This window comes from Thalassophryne amazonica, chromosome 14 (genome assembly GCF_902500255.1).
Source record: "Thalassophryne amazonica chromosome 14, fThaAma1.1, whole genome shotgun sequence".
NCBI lineage: Eukaryota > Metazoa > Chordata > Actinopteri > Batrachoidiformes > Batrachoididae > Thalassophryne > Thalassophryne amazonica.
Window position 1 is genome coordinate 32,711,304 of NC_047116.1, and position 24,974 is coordinate 32,736,277.

At 41.4% G+C, this 24,974-nt stretch overlaps 1 protein-coding gene across 1 annotated transcript in view; it reads right to left on the reverse strand.

The window, feature by feature from the left end:
- The window catches only part of tanc1b (tetratricopeptide repeat, ankyrin repeat and coiled-coil containing 1b), a 201,748-nt gene that overhangs the window by 39,916 nt on the left and 136,858 nt on the right, over positions 1-24,974 (reverse strand). Inside the window, 9 exon segments of the mRNA XM_034186667.1 lie at positions 6,294-6,423; positions 7,480-7,581; positions 11,770-12,242; positions 12,244-12,375; positions 18,428-18,486; positions 18,489-18,602; positions 19,978-20,013; positions 20,016-20,172; positions 20,174-20,200. Coding sequence (XP_034042558.1) covers positions 6,294-6,423; positions 7,480-7,581; positions 11,770-12,242; positions 12,244-12,375; positions 18,428-18,486; positions 18,489-18,602; positions 19,978-20,013; positions 20,016-20,172; positions 20,174-20,200 — 1,230 coding nt within the window.

The following is a 24,974-nucleotide window of genomic DNA, read 5'->3' on the forward strand; positions in this document are numbered from 1 at the left end:
TTCTGATGTCAATGTTGTGGATCGAGTGGCCCATGGTGGCGGTGGGGTTATGGTATGGGCAGGCGTCTGTTGTGGACGAAGAACACAGGTGCATTTTATTGATGGCATTTTGAATGCACAGAGATACCGTGACGAGATCCTGAGGCCCATTGTTGTGCCATACATCCAAGAACATCACCTCATGTTGCAGCAGGATAATGCACGGCCCCATGTTGCAAGGATCTGTACACAATTCTTGGAAGCTGAAAATGTCCCAGTTCTTGCATGGCCGGCATACTCACCGGACATGTCACCCATTGAGCATGTTTGGGATGCTCTGGACCGGCGTATACGACAGCGTGTACCAGTTCCTGCCAATATCTAGCAACTTTCGCACAGCCATTTAAGAGGAGTGGACCAACATTCCACAGGCCACAAATGACAACCTGATCAACTCTATGCAAAGGAGATGTGTTGCACTGCATGAGGCAAATGGTGGTCACACCAGATACTGACTGGTATCCCCCCCAATCAAACTGCACCTTTCAGAGTGGCCTTTTATTGTGGACAGTCTAAGGCACACCTGTGCACTAATCATGGTGTCTAATCAACATCTTGGTATGGCACACCTGTGAGGTGGGATGGATTATCTCAGCAAAGGAGAAGTGCTCACTATCACAGATTTAGACTGGTTTGTGAACAATATTTGAGGGAAATGGTGATATTGTGTATGTGGAAAAAGTTGTAGATCTTTGAGTTCATCTCATACAAAATGGGAGCAAAACCAAAAGTGTTGCGTTTATATTTTTGTTGAGTGTAGGATTCGTACCCATCTGTTCATTCGTGTGCGGTTAGATGCAACAGTAATGTTAGTTGTTTTTAAATCTATATTTTTTTTAACCTTTATCTCTCCACTGAAGTGGACCCTCACACAGGGGCCACCATGTTTGCAGTGGCATGTTGATACCCAAAATGGGCAAAATTACTCTGTCTTCATACTTTGTAGCACAGCTGAAAGACTGAAGCAACAAGAGGAATTGGTGGTTGCTCCCCTATACGTTGTCTACTGGTGGTTAGTGCAGGCAAACAACTTTAAGAACCCTCATTTTTGTGAAATGAAGGATCACACATACTGCGTAACACAAAACACGGCAGGGGAGCATGAATTCCTTTTGTAAGAAGTGAAAACACAAAGGGCAGCAACATCCGACTGGTTGGTGGAAATAATGTAATTTGAAACCTGACCACTAGATGGCACTAAATCCTATACACTGTGGCTTTAAGGAATTACTTTCTCCAAATTTTAGTGTTTGAAGGGCCGGCAGATACATTACTCAGCGATTAATTCAATAACAAGCAGAACAAAAACCTCTGACTGTTCCAGTGCCACAGCAACACTAACATCACTTCAGCCAAGTCATTATCAGACTTCAGAGATATGAAGCAGTTTGACACTTGGACTCAAGTCACACTTATGTCACACAAACAGTGACTTCAAGCCTGACTTGTGGCTCAACGTCAAAGACATGACTTGAACTCAAGGTTCCAGACTCAAGAACAGCATCGGTGCATGAACTTCTTTAATTAAAAAACGACTACACGTATAAGCCTGATGTGCAAGATCTCTGTTTACAGATTGATTTCCCTCAATTTATAATTGCTCTCTGTCAACTTCGCCTGCTGCAGTAGAAATTGATTTGCAGCTCTGTATCTGTAATGTGCATTAGCCGAGTCCGACTCTTATAAAGCATTGATTCATTTCAATTTGCTTATACCAGGGGGATAAGTCAGAGTGGTGTCAGATCAGATTTGTTTAAGTGTCAAAGCCGGAAAGCCATTAAATGCTTCATTGTGATTCGTCTGCTCTGTTTGGTGATGCTACAAATTCTGAGCAGCATATTCCTGTGTGTGTGGAAACACGTGCATCGTCATTTTCGTGCTGTCAGGCCTGGTGACGCAGATGAAATTTCGGGGTCCAAGCTCCATTGGGCTGGAAGCAGCGCTGTTCCCAGTTCCAGCAGGGCTGAAACCCTATTGATGAGAACATGAACTTAAGATGTAATCCAAACGAATAAGCGATAACAGCACTGCTGATTCTGGGAGTAGAGCTAACAATAATAATAAGAGATCCGGATCCGGATCACCTCCAAAATTCAGTGGAGTCTTCCATGGCGTAATATGTATCTGTGGTGCAAATTTGGTGAGAATCTGTGAAGTAGTTTTAACGTAATTCTTTAAAGCCTATATAAAGTGAAACATGATCCAGAATCCAGATCAGGATCTAGATCACCTCCAACAATTAATGGAGTCTTCCATGGCCTAATATGTATCTGTGTTGAAAATTCTTTCAAAATCCGTGCAACAGTTTCGACATAATCCTGCAGACAGACAAATAAATAAAGGCCGATGATTGGTGGATGTAATAATAATAATAATAATAATAATGATAAGGCCATTTATTCTCATTGTACATAGATGAATACATACAATGAAACTTGTCAGCTGTCCTTCTTTGAGCTGAAATAGGAGGAGCCAGTATCCAATCAGAGCGAGCCTTTACATCACGTAATGCATCTGAACCAATGTGCAACAAGAAAACTTATTATGACCTCCAAAAGGATAGTCCCCCGCCCCCCCACGTGGACGTGTGATTGTACAGCTTTGAATTCAGAATTTGAATATGATTTAACAATGCAGTATTAAGGACACAGCAGATGGCCAGAGACTTGAGAGTTAACTTGGACTAGAGATGAAAGACTTGAGACTTGACTTGGACTTCAGCTCAAATACTTAAGACTTGACTTGGACTTTAGCTCAAATACTTAAGACTTGACTTGGACTTGCAAAAAATGAACATATGAACATTTCTGATATGAAGGGGTCCCATTTTACTCAATACAGTAACAAAGTGTGTTATTCTTTTCTTTGATGAGCAGAGCAATAATTAATGCTTGAACAAACAGAACCAACATGTTCAACAACCAGAAATATGTGATGGGATTTTATTTATGGAGTTTTATTCGTGTTATTAACAGACTCATTTCCCCAGAGGACACAACTGGGACATTCTGCAAAGGTCTCTGAATGATTATGTATGTACACAGTATAACTCACAACAAAGAAGCCAGCAAATGAGTGAACCCACTGAAATGCTAAAGCTAAGGAAAAAAAAAAAAAAAAAAAAAGCAAAAAGCTATCACTCTCATAAAATAATCTTTCCGAGAAAGGTCAGTATTTTCTCATGTCAAAATAAAATAGGAGTAGTACACAGGAAGATGTCTTAATTCAAATAATGAAAAGGCTTTTAGATCCCGCATTAACACAACCCTGGCCTTTATTTATCAAATTAATACTGCTTTTCAAAACCGCTTTGTCAGTACTGCACAAGGCATCAGTTTATGTTCCCTGTATGATAAACAGGCAATAAATGTCACAAAAGCATCTAATACATATTGTATTCTATCTAGAGAAAAGGTCAGGTCTGAGGGCATGTGCTGGTCGCTGCATCCGCCACACTATGGAACCAACCGCATTCCTCATTAGCAACCACCCAGGCAGACCACTGGTCCAGCCCAACCTCTTCAAAAACTGCCATCTATCTGCCGCAGCACTGTATGACACATGGCTATAATGCTGTATTTGATATTCCCTTACCAGTGACAACAGTATGCCTCATCTGAGCAACAGCTAATTTGACACAAAGTCATTCCAGTGGTACTCAAAGATTGTCCAACCTAGGACCTAGCACTTTGACAGACCGAGTACCAAAGACATCCAGTCATTGCTTTAGGTTCTTGGTTGGACTTCAAGTCTCAACAACTATACAAAGTAAACTGGAAGTGCCAAGACCCTGAAGACTTAGACCTTCCCCATGTACAGATTCACTACAAAAGTATATTCCGACTCCTCACTCAGCTTCTTCAAAGTCCTGCAATCAGGGCATCTGTCGACTCTAGAAAGATCAGCAGATGATTCACTAAACACATCCTTGACAAATGCCAGAATTCACTGGAAAGAATCCCAAACATTCTCAGGATGTGCTTCCTATAAAGCAGCCCAATCAACCAAAACAAATACTTTCCACCAATCAACATAGGCTGTAAAGAAGCTTGTTGTCAGTGAGTACTCACAGAATTAGGACACAGTCTCAGCTGCTTATACAGCGTGAATGTCCAACAAGCCTTGCACTACGACTACTCTGGATGATATTCAGAGTGCTCTCACAGATGACACACCTCCTCATGTGAACACTGACAACACCAACTGTAATCCCTTGCAAGTTTAAGGGTCTTGTCGAAAAAAACTCTTACATTTGATTTTGGTAATTTTTTTTGGGGGGGGGGGGGGATCCTTGTTTGTAATTCCTCCACCCAGATAGTGTGCAAACCCCTGTGATAAGAGTTCACAGACTGAGTACTTCAGTAGACCCTGCATTTCTGCTGATCAATCCAATTAGCTACACCACCAGTATTGGACAACCACACCCAGTTGTACTGCTCTGGATGCTGTAACCAGGATCCAGCAGCCCCAAAGTTTTGCAAAGTCAAGCACTGAACTACAGTTACCAGGTTCATTAGGCAGCACGGTCGCTTAGTAGTTACTACTGTTGCCTCACAGCTAGAAGGTCATGGATTCGATTCCCACCTGTGGTCTTTCTGTATTGAGTTTGCATGTTCTTCCTGTGTTTGCATGGGTTTCCTCTGGGTGCTCCGGTTTCTTCTCCACATTTAAAGACATGCAGATTAGGTGAACTGGAAACTTTATAATTGTCCAGGTCTCCCTTGCAAAAGAGGTCTCGATCTCAATGGGCCTAACCTTGTTAAATAAAGATTAATGTAGACCACTGCAGTATTATTAACCAGCCCTCTCAGCATCAAGTGTCACTTTTGGAACAGTCGTTAATCATACAGTGAATAAAAAGAAGCAAGTCCTCCATAGGGCCCGAGGCCCATTGGCACCGGTGCTTATCCCTGGAATCCAATCATAGAGGGAAGCTGAAAAAAATATCACTGTTTAACTCTGAGATTGTCTAAGTCTGGGACTAATATGCTCATTGACAAGGAGCTGGTTCACCACAATTACTGATACTCCCTTGGTACGACCATGGGAGTGATCAGACCAAAAGCAAGTGCATCCATCCTCTGAGATCCCAGAACTCCCAGCACTGATACTGCAATGCGAAGCGCACACTCCTTTGAGAACAGTGGAACTTTGCCATCCTTGCTGAAGATGTTCCAAGTGCACACTCATATGGGCCACCTCAATATGGACTTGGAAACCCTGGAGTGGACAACCCCTCCAGAGACAAGTGTTCTCAGGTGGTTTGATGATTTTTAGGGATGAGGATCCAATCAACTTTCCCAATTCCCTTTCATAACACGCTGTGCATCAATGAAAGGCAGCAGCAGTTATTCCCATGGAGCACAGAAAGAAGAGATTTTTTTATCCCGTCCTGAGCTTTGTGAAGTATTGGAGTGCCAATCCTACCACCAACTCCCAAGAAGGAGGGATCTACAGGCTGGAGGGCCACACACAGTCCCACATACAATTCAACATCAAGAACAGGACCAAGACTTGAATGATGCATACACACTTAATCAATTATAGTCCCAGATACATATTGTAAACTGTTGTCATTATCACACAAGTAACAAGAAAAATGGCTAATAAATACAGGAATTACTGCAATGTTGACAGAAAATGTAAGGGAAAAATGTGTTTTGCAACGGGAAATGGATAGACCTTAAATGATTAAAACTGTGAGGTGACAGCAAAAACTTGGTTGCCTTTTTCTTCCACTCATTGAAGTATTTATGTGTTCAGTTATAGTTCTGACTCATCAGAGTTTATTATCGACATTCATCAGTCTGATCACTGGAGCGTTTTCATGGTGCTTTCCATCACACAACAGTTTAGCAGTACACTTGACGCACTAAATGAGTCTAAAAAGATGGGCCTCCATTTATTTTGATGCACAAATTTACCAGCAATTGCAAAATTTAAAAGTAGGTTTTTGAAGGTCAATGGTTCTGTACACTATTTGGTAATGATAATGGAATGTCATTGTAGAGCCTTGAGGAAAAGCCATTTAAACAGTAAATGCAATGTCACCATGTACATTTTGTGGATCCTTCCAAGTGTAAAATCTGTGAAAGATGCTCACCATTAGAAATGAATGAGGTCTATAAACTGTACTGCTTGAATTACTGACCATTAAAAAGTAACATCAAAGACCTACTGCTAAAACACCTTATGTTGATTTCAAAACTCTCATCAGTAATCATCACATGATTTTGGCTCTCCCCTTGTCTCACCTTTACGTTGGGTGTGTACAGGTTCCTCAGGGAAGCCAAAGCTGCAGAAAGACCGTCAGCGCTACAGCTGATCCACAAAGCCTGCAGCACGCTGGATGACACACCTGTTTTCTTACTCAGGCCCTGCAGGCACAAACATGCAGAAGTAAAATTCAGTGTGCAAAGACAAAGAAACATCCATCGACCTGAGCTATGCAATATACTTGAAAACATGAGCAATACAAAATATGGCATACACTCTTGCTTGTATGTTAATTTGGTGTATGGTTTAATAGTACAGGTAATAACTAAGTCCTGAAATTAGTTCTCTCGCGAAAGACTGGTGCTTTAAAGTTGGCGTGTGTATACATACCAACTTTTGTGATGGACTGGCATCCTGTTCTGGGTGTACCCTGACTCGCTCTCTATGACTGCTGGGACAGGCTCCAGCCCCCCGCGACCCTTCATTGGACTAAGCGGTTCATATATATATATATATATATATATATAATATATATATATATATATACACACCACACATTTACAACTGGTGTGTAGTGTACTGACCCCCATTTTCAAAAGGATACTTCTTCTGCCTCCTCAAGCACCACCAAGAAATGGTTTTAATCAGACGAAGTATTCTTTACTTATCGAGTGGAAAACAAAATTAAGATGGCATCTGTAATGGCAGTATTGGCAAACAGACAACGCCCATTTTCAAAAGGAACCTTCCTCTAGCCTTCCCAAGTACACTGCCAAGACATGGCTTCAATCAGATGAGGCGCGAAAATGAAAATCAAGGTGGCGGCCATATTGAATGACCCCCATTTTTTAAACGAAACTTCCTCTGTCATTGTCCAATTCACCACCAACAAATGGTTTCAATCAGACAAGGTGTTTCTTAGTTATTTCAGAGGAACGAAAATCAGATGGCGCCTGTAGCAGCCTTATTGGATGATGGATGACCCCTATTTCATAAAGAACCTTCCTGTAGCCTCTCCTATTCACCCTCAAGGAATGATTTCAATCAGAAAATGCTCTTTAGTTATTGTGTGGAGGCAAAAAATTTACCTATGGATGCCCAAGATGGGGTGGGGTGAAAACATATAATAATGCTGTGCCAATTTCGCATTAAAAACTGTATAAATTCCTACAATGGATGGAGTGTAAGAGATGTAGAGAACATGGAGGTTTGGCTATACCTTAAAGATGGTGCTTCAGAATGTGGTGTCCCAGCTCCATGGTCTGCTGGCGGTTCAGTTTGCCCTCTTGGCGTGACAGCATGAAGGCCATAAGGGCATGGCCAGTTCTGAGTTAGGAAACAGAGAATATTCAGCTGCTTATGAAAATAAATAATCAAGTGGAGAACAACAGGAGTAGGAGACAAGTTTTTGCTCAGCGAGTATAACACAAAGTTTCATGATGTTCTCTTCTGGTCTTCAGCCTCAGGATAAATGTTTAACGGTAATTTACTGCCAAATATAAACACACTGATGCAACTGGTGCCGCTCATCTCACCGCCCACCGAGCCAGCAGCAATGGCAGTGCCAACATCAAACTACTGAAGCTTTCACAGCTAAAGACAGTCCAGACAAATATTTATTCTGGTCATGAAGAGCATTTTGGAATCATTACAGAGAATCCTTCTATTCATTGCTGGTGTGAATAAACTCACATCAATGCATGAACTCGAAATGTGGAGACTACAAACCCTTCGGTTCTCTTTTTATATGACACTGGGCACGCTCTTGTATTAATTAATACCAAGTTTGTTAAAGGACATGCATGATTGGAGATCACTTTGATGGAGTTGGAATTCTCTCTATTCATGCTTGAGCAAAAACAAAGAGGTGAATCAGAAGCTTTTGTCTACAACTGCATTCTCTGTGCCAGACTCTGAGCTTTTGTATTTGCTGATGGAGCTGGAAGGCTGTGAAAGACCAGAATATGAATTTCGGAGCCGGTCCGTTTAGAGATACCGATGTATGAGGCCAATGGGGACGACAAAGACAACATACAATGATATCATCGAGTTTATTAAATGAGAAAGACTGAAGTGTCAAATGTGGGTGACAGGGCTCAGACATTAGAATTAGGTGATAGTGCTAAAATCAATAAGCACGTCTCACAGGGCACAGACCTGAAGTGATTGTCATGTTGTCCAGAAATTTGTATAATTCAAGCAAAATATGTTAATTTCATCTGACTAAATGTAACAAAATACTATTCAAACAACTTATAACCACAAGCTGCCCATGCCCCGAGAACACCCATCAAGTGATGAACACCAACTGCTTTGTTGCTCTCATTTGTAGCGATATGGACAAAACAAAACAAGAGCCGTTGCTATCATACATAAAATTCATTACAAGCTTTGCCATTAATTCATCTAAATTAAACGCTTTTAATTACATGCATTTTATTTTATTTTTTAAATATCACCCCTCAAATCACAAAGCACATACAGCATATTAGGCTCTCCGAAATGCAAAAACAAGAGGAGAGGATAACATTAAACAACACATGAAACTGTAGAAGACAGATAAAAAAAGTGATGTGGCACAATATGACCCCTTGAACTAATTATCTTATTGGATCAAAGACTATTTCATTTTTAAATCTGCCCATTGAACATTAAAATCTGGATGAAAGCATGACAATGAAGCATTTTTTTTCACTGTTTTAAACCTTTAAGAGCTCCAAGTGGTTGTGTAATTAATGATCTTTAAAGCTGAACCAGCGTTTCACTGCAAAATGTCAATTTACACACAAACTCCCCAAATTTGAGATATATCTGAGCATTATTAAAACAAATTACAACCACAATTCCAATGATGTTGGGACATTGTGAAAATGTAGATAAAAACAGAATACAATAATTTGCAAATCCTCTTCAACCTATATTCAATTGAATACACCACAAAAACAAGATATTTAATGTTCATACTGATAAACTTTATTGTTTTTGTGCAAATATTTGCTCATTTTGAAATGGATGTCTGCAACATGTTTCAAAAAAGTTGTGATGGGGCAACAAAAGACTGGGAAAGTTGATGAATGCTCAAAGAACACCTGTTTGGAAAAAGGTGAGTGTCATGATTGGGTACAAAAGGAGCATCCCCAAAAGTCTCAGCCGATCACAAGCAAAGATGGGGCGAGGTTCACCACTTTGTGAACAACTGCATGAAAAAATAGTCCAACAGTTTAAGAACAATTTCTCAACGTTCAGTTGCAAGGAATTTAGGGATTCCATCATCTACAGTCCATAATAATCTTGAGAACTTTCCACACGTAAGCAGCAAGGCCAAAAACCAACACTGAATGCCCGTGACCTTCGATCCGTCAGGCGGCACTGCATTAAAAACCAACATCACTGTGTAAAGGATCTTACCGTGTGGGCTCAGAAACACTTCAGAAAACCCTTGTCAGTTAACACAGTTCGTCGCTACATCTACAAGTGCAAGTTAAAACTCTACCATGCAAGGCGAAAGACAAACAACAACATCCAGGAACACCGCCACTTTCTCTGGGCCCGAGCTCATCTGAAATGGACAGACGCAAAGTGGAAAAGTGTGCTGTGGTCTGATGAGTCCACATTTCAAATTGTGTTTGGAAATCATGGACGTCGTGTCCTCCGGACAAAAGAGGAAAAATGCCATCCAGATTGTTACCAGCGCAAAGTTCAAAAGCCAGCATCTGTGATGGTATGGGGGTGTGTTAGTGCCCATGGCATGGGCAACTTACACATCTGCGATGGCACCATCAATCCTGAAAGGTACATCCAGGTTTGGAGCAACACATGCTGCCATCTAAGCAAGGTCTTTTTCAGGGACGTCCCTGCTTATTTCAGCAAACAATGCCAAGCCACATTCTGCACGTGTTACAACAGTGTGGCTTTGTAGTAAGAGTGCGGGTACTAGATTGGCCTGCCTGCAGTCCAAACCTGTCACCCACTGAAAATGTGTGGCGCATTATGAAGCGCAAAATACAACAATGGAGACCCCGGACTGTTGAATAACTGAGGATGTACATCAAGCAAGAATGGGAAAGAATTCCAGCTGCAAAGCTTCAACAATTAGTGTCCTCAGTTCCCAAATGCTTATGAGTGTTGTTAGAAGGAAAGGTGATGTAACACAGTGGTAAACATACCACTGTCCCAGCTTTTTTGAAACGTGTTGCAGGCATCCATTTCAAAATTAGCAATATTTGCACAAAAATAATAAAGTTAATCAGTCTGAACATTAAATATCTTGTCTTTGTGGTGCATTCAATTCAATATAGGCTGAAGAGGATTTGCAAATCATTGTATTCTGTTTTTATTTACATTTACACAATGTCCCAACTTCATTGGAATTGAGGTTGTACTTCAGTATGAAAACTATTTAACCGGTATTTCACCTACATAACGAGGCTCTTCTATTCAGAGAACAACACAAAGATAATCCATGTGCTGTGGAAATGCTAACAGTGTTATTTTCCCTTAGCGCTATTTAAAAAAGGTACTTCGTTTCTATAATTATATGTATGTGTATGTGTGTGTGTATTTATATATAAAGTAAACAGTCATATATCACAAAGCTATTTAATTTTGCAAAGTGAAAACAATATATTTTTAAAGTTCAGTTGTTTAAATCAGTTTGTGTACTGAAGCTCACCTCATAAAATGATATGCCAGCATTTATGGTAAGGCTCTGTGTGTTCCTGCAAACGCAGCCGCAGATTAAAGAATAAATATTACTTGTCAGCCATTGTTTATCAAAACAATTATTCAGGGCTCCTGTTTGTAGCTCAGGATCTAAGTGTAGTGGACGTTTGAGTGGTTCACTACAAATAAAGGAAGCGCTAATACATTAGTGTTTGAATTTGACTGTAAATAACTTTTTATGATGCCAACAAATACCTGGGATGTCTCAACCTCAATTTCCACTTTGAGAGAAATAAGTCATGCTGTGCTTATTGATTAGAACGCGCTCCGTTTCTGCACAAATTGGAAACAGATTCCTGTCTTTTTATTTTCAAGTAAAATGGTGGTTGTGACTTCAATTATTATTTACAGATCAGAACAACACCGACAAATCGAGAATTCATGGACAAACAATGTGGCCATTTCTCAAATGCCCAAGTGCTGCCTGGCGTGCTCTTTTATTATTATTATTGTACTCACAGGGCAGAATTTCAAGCAGCTCTTCCTGTCACATCCTCCATTTACTGTGAAGATACTGTGATTAAAAGCCTTCATTTTTTTCAGATGTCTAACAGATGGCCAAGCTTTGATCAAGTTCAGATGAGACTAATCATGGCTGATTGTGGACTTTTTTTTTTTAATTACATAGACCACTGGCATATAATTATGCCCTATGTTTGAATTTTATTTTTCCTTCAGGATTGTTTGAGGTGTGTCTGTGATGCACTGGAACATAAAACGTGAATGACATATTATGTTTGTATTAGTAGCCTACATTTCAAAGCACATTTGCTTACAAAGCAGAGGTCTAACCTGGGGTCACAGAGGAAGTCCGTGCTCTCTCCATCACCTCTCCACACGAGCCACTCTCTGAAGGAAGGATGACAAAACAGTGTCTTGTCACGCCGTTTGATGAGGAAACATGAGAGAAGCTCCATGCGCTGTTGGAAGTCCTCCCACTGCAGCTCCCCTTGGATGCTACCAGAATTGATGGCCTGGAAAAGCTGTTCATCAGTCATGGGGTGCAACGAGGCAAGTGCCACATTGAAGATGGGCAGTGAGCGTTCAAATGCAGAATTGGTCATGAACTTCATGTTGCATTGTAATTGGTAGAGCTCAGTCAGTGAGACGGGCACAACCTTGTAGCTGGCACTCTTGATCACCAGGTGGCCTCTCTCAAACAGATCCAGTGTGAGCTTGAGATACAAGTAGGAACCTTGACTGCGTGAGATCAGATGGCTGCCCAGTTTGCCAACTGTAACGGGGTCGGCCTTTCCATTCAGGCCTAATGTTGTTCATGATATCCTTGCTGCCATTGATGCGGTACTGGATGTAGGCATTGAGGTCATTGTTTATGTCTTGGTTGTCAGTGATGTCATCCAAGGAGATCTTGGAGAAGGGGAGCAGACTGGTGATCTCCTACAGGGAAACAAGATAAAACCACACAGAATCCTTATTGCTATAAACCAGAATTAATGAGAAAATGCACCCAAATAAGAACCCAATTTAAAAATTAAGTGTAAGGTCAGGTCTAAGAGCATGTGCTAGTGCTATGTGTTGCAGCATCTGCCACACAATGGAGCTGCTTGTATCGTGGATGGAACTACCCAAGCTGACAACCGGTTCATCCCCAACACTTGAACGTACTCCTTCTCCAGACAATAAGTCATGCTTTTCTGTTTAACTTCTTTGGCTGGTCCTGTGACTTGTATTTACAAGCAAAAATAATGCATTATCATCTACAACCACAGGATGGCACTGTGCACACATGTGATAACTGAAAGCTGTATGTACACTGACTGGAATGGAATAGTCCGATACACACTCCAGAGCAGAAGGTAGCAGTAATGCACCATTAAGCTATACCCTTAAGAAGATGATCTGAATCAGGAAGATGTGCTGGGTCTTAGAGAATGAGTGAAATTAATAAATCATGCTCTCAAACAGAAAGCCCACTCTCTTGAATATATACGAGGTCTGTCCATAAAGTATCGTACCTTTTATTTTTTTTTTAAACTATATGGATTTGATTCATATGTTCTCACCGTCAGACAAGCTTGAACCCTCGTGCGCATGTGTGAGTTTTTCCACGCCTGTCGGTGACGTCATTCGCCTGTGAGCACGCCTTGTGGAAGGAGTGGTCCCGCCCCGTCGTCGGATTTTCATTGTCAGGAAATGGCGGAATGATTTGGGGGTTTTTTTCCATCAGAATTTTTTCAGAAGCTGTTAGAGACTGGCACCTGGAAACCATTCGAAAAATTTATCTGGCTTTCGGTGAAAATTTTACAGGCTTCACAGAGAATAAGGACTATTACTACAGCTTTAAGGATGGCCCACAATGGTGCTCAGCGCACCGCGCTCCGAGCCGCGACAACAGGCAGGAACCACCGGATAATTTCTAAATGGATGGCTGTGTGGATCTGGGACTGTCGTGTGCACTTTCTCTGGTTATCACAAGAGCTGGATATCAACCATTTTCTGGCAGATTTCACTTTTAACAAGAGATTTTGTCGTGGAAAGCCGTGCGGAGGCTTTGTGCGTCACAACCGATTCGCTGTCAAGCGAGACAAAGAACGCCTCCGTTTCGGCGTGCCAGAGGACAAGTTCGGACATGCCCAGCTCTCCACAATTTCTCTTATAACTCACTCGACTGGTAAGCATTGAAAGCCGAGATAGGCATGTCCAAACTTGTCCTCTGACACGCCGAAACGGAGTGTTCCTTTGTCTCGCTTCCAAAGCGAATCGGTCGTGACGCGCGAAGCCTCCGCGTGGCTTTCCATGACAAAATCTCTTGTTAAAAGTGAAATCTGCCGGAAAATGGCTGATGTCCAGCTCTTGTGATAACCAGAGAAAGAGCACACGATGGTCTCGTATCCACAGAGCCATCCGTTTAGAAATGGTCTGGTGGCTTGTGCCGCGTCGTTGCAGCTTGGAGCGCGGTGCGCCGAGCGTCCTTAAAGCTGTACTAACAGACCTTATTCTCTTGTGAAACCCGTAAAATTTTCACCGAAAGCCAGATAAATTTTTCGAATAGTTTTCCAGGTGCCAGTCTCTAACAGCTTCTGAAAAAATTCTGAGGAAAAAAACCCCAAATCATTCCGCCATTTCCTGACAATGAAAATCCGACGACAGGGCGGGACCACTCCTTCCACAAGGCGTGCTCACAGGCGAATGACGTCACCGACAGGCGTGGAAAAACTCACGCATGCGCATAAGGGTTCAAGCTTGTCTGACGTTGAAAACATATGAATCAAATCCATATAGTTTAAAAAATAAAAATGTACGATACTTTATGGACAGACCTCGTATATATGAACTAACCTTAATATTACTCTGCACTCAACTTGTTTGCTGGACAGCTGGAATTGCAACAAGGAGATGGCTATGCTACAGGAGACTAACTATTATGTTTTAAAAATGTACAGCTGTTTTTATGTTTATTTTCATTCAATGAGGTAAACATGCCATGTTTAGCTCCTTCTTGATGTCTTTCCTGTTCAGTGGTGAGAAAAGCAGTTTACTTCTGAGTTCTCTGCACCTTGCAGAATAACATTAATTACCCCATTAGTGTCTGCTGTTAACACAGTGTTACGTTGCAAATAAATAATGACAAGTTACTTTCCAGCCAAATATATTTTATTCCTTGCACCTACTTTAAATAAATAAAATATTTTAAACTAAATGTGTTACTTTCAGACTTGATCTGTAAAAAAATTCCAAGGTTGGGCATTTACTACCAGAGCAACATGGGTGCTAACATGCTGCGCTATCAGCCCAAGGCAGATAGTCTCTAATGCCGAAATGTGGCTGTGAGGAAATCAGGGCTGAGAAATTGAGAATTAAGATGCAGGGGATGGAGAAAGGGATGACCGAAGTCTAAGCCAGATCTCACATTTCAATCTTCGTCCTAGGGGTTGGAGAAATCAATGCACCTTAATCCTCCAATCCTCTGGCTGTCTGAGACTGGAGAACACTGCCTCAGTGTGATAACACATTCTCTCCCACATCATGACAAGCGGCAACGGACAGACAAACACAAACAAATGTGTCTGCACACATGCACAAACTCAGTGAAACGCACTGATCTTAATCCAAGAGATAGCAAGGTGCAGCAGCACCTGACAGATACACCAAATACTAGGCTAGTAAGCATATGCCAATATCATGAACCTTTCCTCCTTGCTGGATCCAGTTTGTCTGCAGAACAACACTATCTCCCCTCCATGCTCTCTGCAATACTCATGTGCACACAACTGAGTTGGGGTTTGTAAAAATTCCTTTGTAGGAAGAATACTGCACAGCCTCACCGATATACATTACACAGACGTCATGATAAGTGAAAAATAACTCGTTAGTTTTAGCTTTCTGACAGAGGTGCAAATCACTTCTGATTTTTTTTCCTGGTACTGAAACTGGATCATGCACTGCTGACTCAGAGATCCCCAAGATCTCAACATGGCATTAGGGCAGCAACAAACGATTATTTGGGTAATCGATTAATCTGATGGGGTTTCGACACGATTAATCGGATTAGCGGGGAATTTTAAAAAAATGTGCCAGGGAAACAATTTTTCTCTCCTTCCATCAGTTTATTTAACAACAGAGCATTATTTGAAAACTTAAAATACTTGAAAATCAACAAATTGTCAAATGTCCCTTGGCTGTTGAAATATAAAATAATAAACAATAAAACAGTTTATAATAAAGAACAAAAATAATTATTTCAAATGGCATTGCTTTATCAAAGGCTGAGTTGCCATAAAACAACATTGAAACATATAAATGTTATAAAATATATGGTGAAAAAAAGAGGTATTTTTATTGCTGCAAATGAGCAATTAGCATAACCAGTTAACCATAAAACCTAAATCAAAAACTTTAGCCTGACTCATTATATGTGCAACATTCTCTGTATAACTTGTAAACTATGTGGTCATTTCACAATGACACACGTGACTCATCCCACATCTCTGTCTGTCTCTCTGTCTGTCTGTCTGTCTGTCTGTCTGTGTGTGAGGGAACGAGAGACTCTTCACTCATACCGTATTTGAGCAAACTTTGGAAACATGAAGGCTTTCAACTGTAAAATAAAGCCTATAAATGAATTTGTGGAGCTATATAAGCAGAAGCAGCTTTTTTTATGTGAAGACTTTGACAGAGTTTTTTTCCGCTGCAGCGCTGCTCAGCTCTCAGTCTGTGGGGGAGGGTGAGCGGCCAGTTCTGCACAGCCTGGCTGGATTTTAGAAAAACTACCTGATAGCACTACCAAACTACCTGTGACGGCGCTGTCAGAACACTGTGGCGCGGCGTCGTTGTTCCATTGTCTGGGGAGAACCCTGTGTTATCATGTTTTCCGATTGTCCGCTGCGTGGAGTGTGGCAGGAAAAACCGAAGGCGCTTTCTCGTGAGGTGCGAGAAGAATTTGAACGTTTTAAACCAAAAAAAATAATAAAATAAATGCCACTTGTCCGGTCGGACAACGATTTAGAGCTATTACTTGTCCGATTTTACACTTGTCCCGGACAATCGGACAAGCATTAAAGTTGATGGTAGGACTTTGACAACATTAATAAAAAAAAAAAACTGTCGGTGCTGTTACTGTTCTTTTTCTTTTTCTCTCACTCTCTGCCCCTCACCTCACTGCTCTGGGAGACGCGCAGACAGCCTGAGCCTGACTAGATCCAACCGTCAGGCTTCATATTACTGCCTGACTTGTCATACTGAGACGTTACGACTGCTTACACAAAACTAAACAAACATTTGTTAACTTACCCAGACAGTGACTCTCCCCTTCCTCGTTGATGACTCTGATATGCTTTTGTTTGAGATGCTGCATCATTACCGTCGTACTCCTGTGCCATGCGAGGTCCAACTTGCAAATGTTGCCGTTAACAAGCGTCTTTGCAGTGTTTAACGTAAAGTGCTCCCACACTTTGAAGTCTTAACTTTCTTTGTCTACTTGCATCTGCCATATTCTAACTGTGTAGTTCTACAAAACAGCGTCTGATCTGCTTTGTGCACTGGTTGCTACTGGCGTCATAATCGCTCGACACAACGCATCGACGACGCAATGTGTTGCCAACGACTGTTGTTATCGAATTTTATCGATTCGTTGTTGCAGGCCTACATGGCATAAACAAATCCTGAGGAATTAACAGCAGCAAGTACATAAGAGCTGAATCCAAAAATGTGAGTATGTTGCTATCTAGATTCAGCACATCCTGAGAAGCTTGTCATGAGCAGAATTTTAATTGTAGCAAAGTTGCAGAATAAACAAAGGAGCGGCACTCTGTCTGCAGTGTAACGCACACTGAAGGACTGCAGTCTACAACTGCATTCTCTCTGAGCAGCCGGAGCTGTGGATGTCAGTCAGTCAGCTGTCACGTTATTAACCTGGAGCTCAGGCTTTTCAAAGCCTCAGCAGGCTCAGCACAGTTTCTGACCATCTCCTCAACAGTCCCATGGGCCAAGTAGATGTAGATTTCTGTAACACTTAAGAAAGCCAACAACAGTTTACTACACTCCAACTACACTCCACCATTAGTATACCATGGCTGACAGAAAAACGTATTGTGGCCATCACAGAGTGGTAGCTGTAGCCAGATGGGGGATCAATCAAGGATTATGAAGAGGTCAACATTTAAAAATGCTCCAATCATATTGAAAATTTTACCACATTATTTAGTTAATAGGGATTTAAAAAGGAATAGTCTGTACCACCTGTTATGCATAGTTATGTTACAGGGTAACATATGTCAAGGAATCCAATGATCCTTATGACCAATAACCATTCAACATGGTCAAAACTATTCCACTGATTAATCCCATTAGCTCAACTGATAACTTGGCATCATTTTTTGTTGTTATTAACCACATAACCAGATAACATTCAGTCGTAGATAGTCTAATCTATACCTTTTGGACTCTTCATAATCAGACAAATAATGTGATATTCTTCTCAATATGAGGTGTAATTCTTCATTGGCTACAACTACTACCGTGGAATTTCCACCATACGGTTATGGGTAGGTCATGGTACACTGAGGCTGGATTGTAAGTGTCGTTTAGGTCCTCTTATGTGGCACCAACTAGGTCAAAATGGGCTTTGAGCTCAAGGAAATATAACTGGTCGACCGTGTGTCAGTTCCTCTGCGCTTCACATCTCTTTCCCCGTCATGCAGGCTTGGTTTCCAGGTCATAGATACTTCATATCATTCTCAAATATGTCATTACACATTTGACAGAAATGACACTGTAATGAGGAGAGAACAGCTCGTAGAAAACCTTTGACATCTGTCAAACTCTGGAGTTTGATGTCAGTAAGCAGCAAAAATTGATTTGTTATTTTTTATTTGGTATACTGACATTCTACACATGTACTGAAAGGGCTACTTAACAAACAAGCCCATGAGAAACACTCCCTGAACACTTTAAAATGAGACCAGCTATTTATGAATGTACTTTTACTTACCAGCAAATTGACGCGGACAGTAACCACCAGTTTCAGCCACGGAGGAAACTTGGTGATGATTTGGTGATGAAGGAGGCAATAGTGTCTCCGTAGTCAGGTTTGTGGAACTCTGCTTCATTCAGCCCATCTATCAAGATGATATGATCATCTTCTGGAATCTTCCGCTCTGGAAACATAAGCACATAAACAGATGTGCAGTGAGGTGGAGAAAATGCTTTCTGCTGTGAGCGCAGCAACAGGTCTCCACATTTATTTACTGTCTCAGACTAACACTCGTGCAGCTGGAGGTCAATATTTTCTGTTTCCATTTGAAAATAAATAAATAAAACATACAGTATTTGTGTAGTGCAAAAGTATTTCTGCAAGCCAGTAGTCATCCCACCCTCCCCACCCCCCAACAAAAAGATGTCCAGTTAAAATCCCCTTTCATTCCTAACTTATTACGTCCGCCAAACACGTAATAAAATCACCTGCATTTATCTGTCTGTTAGCAGGATTACGTCAAAACTACTGCACGGATTTTGACGAAATTTTCATCACAGACAGATATTAGGCCATGTAAGATGACATTACATTTTGGAGGTGATCTGGATCTGAATCTGGATTCTGGATCAAGATTTCACTTTATATAGGCTTTGAAGGATTACTGTTAGCAGAATTATGTCAAAACTACTACATAAATTTTGACAAAATTTTTGACACAGATACATATTAGGCCATGGAAGACTCCATGAAATTTTGGAGGTGATCGGATCCGGATTCTGGATCAAGTTTCACTTTACATAGGCTTTGAGGGATTATGTCAAACCTACTTCACTGATTCTCACCAAATTTTGAACACGGACACATATTAGACCATGGAAGACTCCATTAAATTTTGGAGGTGATCCAGATCCAGATCTGGATTCTGGATCAAGCTGTCACTTTATACACACTTTGAAGGATTACATCAAAACAACTTCATGGATGCTCACCAAATTTGCACCACAGCTAGATATTAGGGCATGGAAGACTTCAATCATTTTGGAGGTGATCTGGATCTGGATCCAGACTCTGGATCAAGATTTCCCCTTATAGAGGCTTTGAAGGATTATTTCAAAACGACTTCATGGATTCTCACCAAATTTTCACCACAGATAGAAATTAGGGCATGAAAGACTCCACTGAATTTTTTTTAGGTGATCTGGATCTGGATTCTGGGTCAAGATCTCACTTGAAGTGTTACATCCAAACTACTTGACAGATTCTCACCAAATTTGCACCAGATTGACATTAGGGCATGGAAGACTCCACTGCATTTTGGAGGTGATCCAGATCCGGATTGGCAGAGGTCAGAAATCTCTGATTGCTCTTGTTGACAATAAAATGTACTCTCAACTTTGTTTTAAAAAATAAAGAATTTGGGTGCCTGTCAGTAAACTGTGTAGCTTCTGGACTGTTGTGGTGTCATGTTTAAATGTTAAATGAAACACTGGCAGATGGCTAAACTGAGACAGCTGACAGAGGGGAAATGCTGGGAGATTACAGAGAAGCGTTTCACCTTTACGAAGGGCTGGTCAATGGTTCGAGCACGCCTCTCCGGAAGCTGCCATGGGATCTTGGACGCAGGAGCGCAGGCTAAGCATGCTCTGGAGGTGAGGTTCCTTCAGCAGCAGCTCCCGATATGCACTGAGCTGGTGTGCTCTGCACAACAGCGCAGCAATACTATGTACAAACTCGGGTACCAAGCAAGTATATGTGTTATCCCGCCTGGCAGTAGTGATATGCCACCACCTGGAAAACAAAGGGGAGGACAGAAAGGAGATACAGTCTTAGACCTATTAAGCAAACATAGACATAAAAGGCTTTTGAAAAGCCTCAATTTTTACAGAGTAGATGTCTAGGCTTTGGAAAAGCTTTTTTCATCCTCCTTTTTACTGTGTCTCTTTTGTCATATTAATCAGACGTCCATGGAAATGTGGCCGCGTGAGACATAAAGACATAAATGTACGAGTCAATCCTCTCCAGGTTTTAACTCAATAATGCAAAAACAGTAAATGCTTTCATTGGGTTTGTCACCACACTAAAAGGGCAAATAATGAGGACAAACTCATGCTGAACACTGCCACCTGCTGCACGCTTAATGGATGTTAGATGGATGATAGGTTAGGAGCAGGTGTTGTCATTCGTAATACAGACTCTTTCCACAGAAAAACTGTACTAAATCACAGAATTAAAACTGTAGTTTCTGACTGTTTCAAGGCAGTGGCATTCTAAAACTCAAATAAAATCCACACAACCCAGCAGAACCAATTTTGTGTGAATTAAATGAGAGAAGGAGGATTGAAGAGGAACAATGAGGGTTCTATCCTGGTCGTGGAACAACCGACCAGCTCTTCACTCTCACAAGGATCCTGGAGGGTGCCTGGGAGTATGCCCACCCAGTCTACATGTGTTTTGTTGACTTGGAGAAGGCGTATGATCGGGTACCCCGGGAGATACTGTGGGAGATGTTGCGGGAGTATGGAGTGAGAGCTGTGTTCGGGTGCTCGGCAGTAAGTTGGACTCATTTCCAGTGGGGGTTAGCCTTTGCCAAGGCTGCGCCTTGTCACCAATCCCGTTTGTGATATTCATGGACAGGATATCAATGCGTAGTCGGGGGGAGGAGGGTTTTCAGTTTGGTGGGCTCAGGATCTTATCACTGCTTATTGCAGGTGATGTGGTCCTGTTGGCTTCATTGGCTCACTGGATCAGTTCACAGCGAAGTGTGAAGCGGCTGGGATGAGGATGAGCACCTCTAAATCTGAGGCCATGGTTCTCAGCAGGAAACCAATGGACTGCCTACTCCAGGTAGGGAATGTGGTCTTGCCCCAAGTACCTTGGGGTCTGTTCACGATTGAGGGGACAATGAGGCGTGAGATTAGCCGGGGAACTGGCGTGGCGGGAGTGGTATTGCATTCGCTCTACCGTACTGTTGTGACAAAAAGGGAGCTGAGCCAAAAGGCAAAGCTCTCGATCTACTGGTCAATCTTTGTTGCTAGGTGGAGAGATTATATCTCCACACTGGCCTGGGAACACCTCGGGATCCCCCAGTCAGAGGTGGTCAATGTGGCCCGGGAAAGGGAAGTCTGGGGTCCCCTGCTAGAGCTGTTGCCCCGCAACCCGATTCTGGATGAGTGTTTGAAGATAGCTGAGTGAGGATAAACACATTTAAGGGGACAGTTTTTCAGAGCTTTTACTTGAATACCAATTAAAATCTCAGGCCTGTAGCCAGGATCTGAAATGGGGTGAAAGTGGACCTTTGTAGGCAGGGGGGTCTGGGGGAAGCTCAAGGCCCCACAAAAATTTTGGGTTTTTGATGTCCAGGAATGTTTTCTGGAGGGTTTTTTGATTACTATTTTCGAAACAAAATCCCCCTCAAAGCCACTGTATATTAAAGTAATAACTGCTTAATGTGTATTGTATTTTTATTTTCTTTTGCATATTTTCACCTTTTCTTTGACTTTAAGCAAAACTGACATCACAAGTACATGTGATTTCTAAAGGTGCCTTGACACTTGCATGGATTTAACCCACACACTGCAGTGCAATTCGTTGTGCCAATGCCACCCGATGTGTGCCACGCTGGATGCTGTGCTTTATGCCGCTGGACGCTGAATATAAAATAATTATTTTATAGTGGATTAATCATTTGCTCTCAGAGTTTGGCTGCTGAAAACAACTCTAATCACTTCCGGAATCACAGAGGAATTTTCTACAGCTGCAGCTTTTTTCTCTCTCTCTCGCGCGCTCCATGACATGGAGAATGCATTTGGAATCGTCTAAAACATAATTATTTGTTATATTTATATTATAATGGCTTGGTAAAACAGTTACATTTTCATTCCTTCTTATGAGTACCTGTAAATTATGTTTATGATAGATTTAACATGTCGTTAGAATTGTTCAGTCCAGCCCGAGTTCTATAAGTAGGATCTTCTGAGAATGCAAAGACATTATTTCACAGACATGTGGTTAAGAAGCCAAAAGGGGACTGCAAGGAAAAGGAAGGAAACAGAAATGCCCGACAGACTCATGACTCTGTTCTAATTACAGTCCAACCTGGATGAGCTGACATACTTCCAGGGCAGGTGGCGAGTTCAACTACTGGCTCCAAAGTTGCTGTTCCAGCAACACTAAAGAACAGCTTCTGTAAATGTCATTATATACAACCAAAAGTTGACTTTTATTCATCAGACATGGAAACGCTCCCATAGCATTTTGAAAAAAGCAAGGTGCTTTTAAAAATTCTGGATGCAACTTGCTTTTTTGTCATTGTTTTTTTCAGTCATACCATGTTGACATCTGAAAGTGATCTGTGGTAAAGGAGAAAATATAAACCGCTTTGACTAACTAAAGCACGGAAAGTACTTGGGCTGTAAATAAAATGATGCCCCTCAGCAAGGCACTTCATTCTTGTTGAGAAGTTATAGAATGCTGAGTTAAAACGTGTCATAAGGTAGGAGAGGAACATGAGCAGTGGGGATGGCATGCTGGGGGGATGGCGGATGTTCTTCCTGGGCGGTGTGACTCACTCTCTCGATGGCTGGTACCTTCAATGACATGAGTGCGTACCCAAGATCTGCAACTGGGGGGTGCCCCCCCTTTGGCTCCAGGGTAATGGCTTTTTCTTTGAGGTGTGCAGAGGTGTTTTGGGGCATTACTTGGTAATGCTCCAGTGGGAAATCATGGGTGGGGCATTGACCTGCCCTATGTTTGGGGTTGGAGCGAAGAGTCTTGCACCTTGCGTTCACAACCCTGTATGGATGTGATCTAAAGATCATATGCACAATGCAACAAGCCATATGTTTGAGTTGCTAAATAGATGCTCAATCACTCTGAAAAAGGATCCATTGGGAAAAGGTTAATCAATGGATAATACACCAAACAGCATCTGCAGTTTGCATTCGCACAAGGAATGCTATTTTATATTTCAAGAAAGAACAGAGGACACATAACGGTTTCTCTGGAGCCATCTTACGTGCCAGACAAACCCAATGCATTTTGGCAAACTGTAATAACTCACTAACAGATGGAAGATATGACATTATGCTGAGTAAATACAGTAAATTAAGTGACCAGCTGGGGCTACCATTTCTCATTTGTATCCATGCACAGTCACTGTGGAGATGACCCAGACAGCAAAGCTACAGGCTGAATGAGCCACAGGAATCTGAAAACAGGATGCAACATTCCGCAGTAAAACATTAACAGCTTTCAACCCACAGGGCCAACAACAAGCTCGGTGAAAAACAATGACCACAAATCTATCCATCCATAAGCAAACTAACAACACTGTGATAAACAATAACAAGTGACATCACATCACAGGAAGAGAGTCCCGTTGAGAGATGAGCCTGTTGGAAACACTTTACAGAATAACTGGTCTGAGGGAATATTTAGATTGCTTCAGTGATTAAAAGGGAGATGTCTTGGCAAATACTATAGTATCCTCAATGGCAGAGGGAAGCTGACAGCACTTCTGTCATGCACCATTGGACTGGAAAGGAAGAAGCCATGACTACAAATACAAAGATAGAGTAGGATTATGGTGTAAATTGTATTATATCCTGTATCGGGATAAACTCCTTGAAAATGGGATGGTCACTGATCTTAAACGAAGAACAAAACATAAAAGAGACAAAGTATCATTTTGAATTTTTAAAAAGAGAACAAAGCAGCATTAATGACATCCTAAAGTTGGAGATGAAATCTTGCATATTTAAATGGAGAAAATGGTTTGGCCCTATTTGTGTTTCTGTGGACCTGAAGACATTTACACCTTTGCAGCATTGTAATCAGTAGCACATTTTATTTTATGAGTCTGACTTTCTTTTTATATTCATTTAAGACTTCTTATACATTTAGTACCCATCCGGTTAAACATTCCTTTAATTTCTCTTATTTGATGAAGTTTCTTATATAATATCAGTACTATTAAGAACATTCGACCTTGAGGTTATTCAGTCTGTGCTCTTTATTGCGTTCCCATGGCAACACAGATAACGGCCATCTAGTCGTCTTCACCTTACACAATGAAATGGCTTCCATTGGGGAGTCCACAGGGCACATCAGACACCTGAAATAAAGTGTTCTTCCAATTCACATTCTCACAGTCACAACTTCTACACTCAACTTGATATTCAAGGTCTCAGCTCACTGCTGCTCATCTCAAAAGAACTTGTGACATAAAGAACTCTGTTTTATTTTATTTTATTTTAGATGCGAAGAATATTCCACTGCGACACAGTCCAGAAAATAAGGTATGTTTGAGGGCCACCTTCAAGGACAAATGGCTGAATCTGATTTCATTAATTTCTGACAGCGCACTCAACCTACAGACAGGAAGTCAGACCTCCGTCCTCACAGCAACCAAACACCAACACACCGACAATGTTTAGTACCAACACAATGGGGTCTTTTGAATGCATTTTAGTCGCCAGCATCCAATGTAGTGAAATACCAGCCAGAAAATATAATGTTTTCCAGTGTTTAGAGATTATTATAGGTGACATAAGATTTACAATGT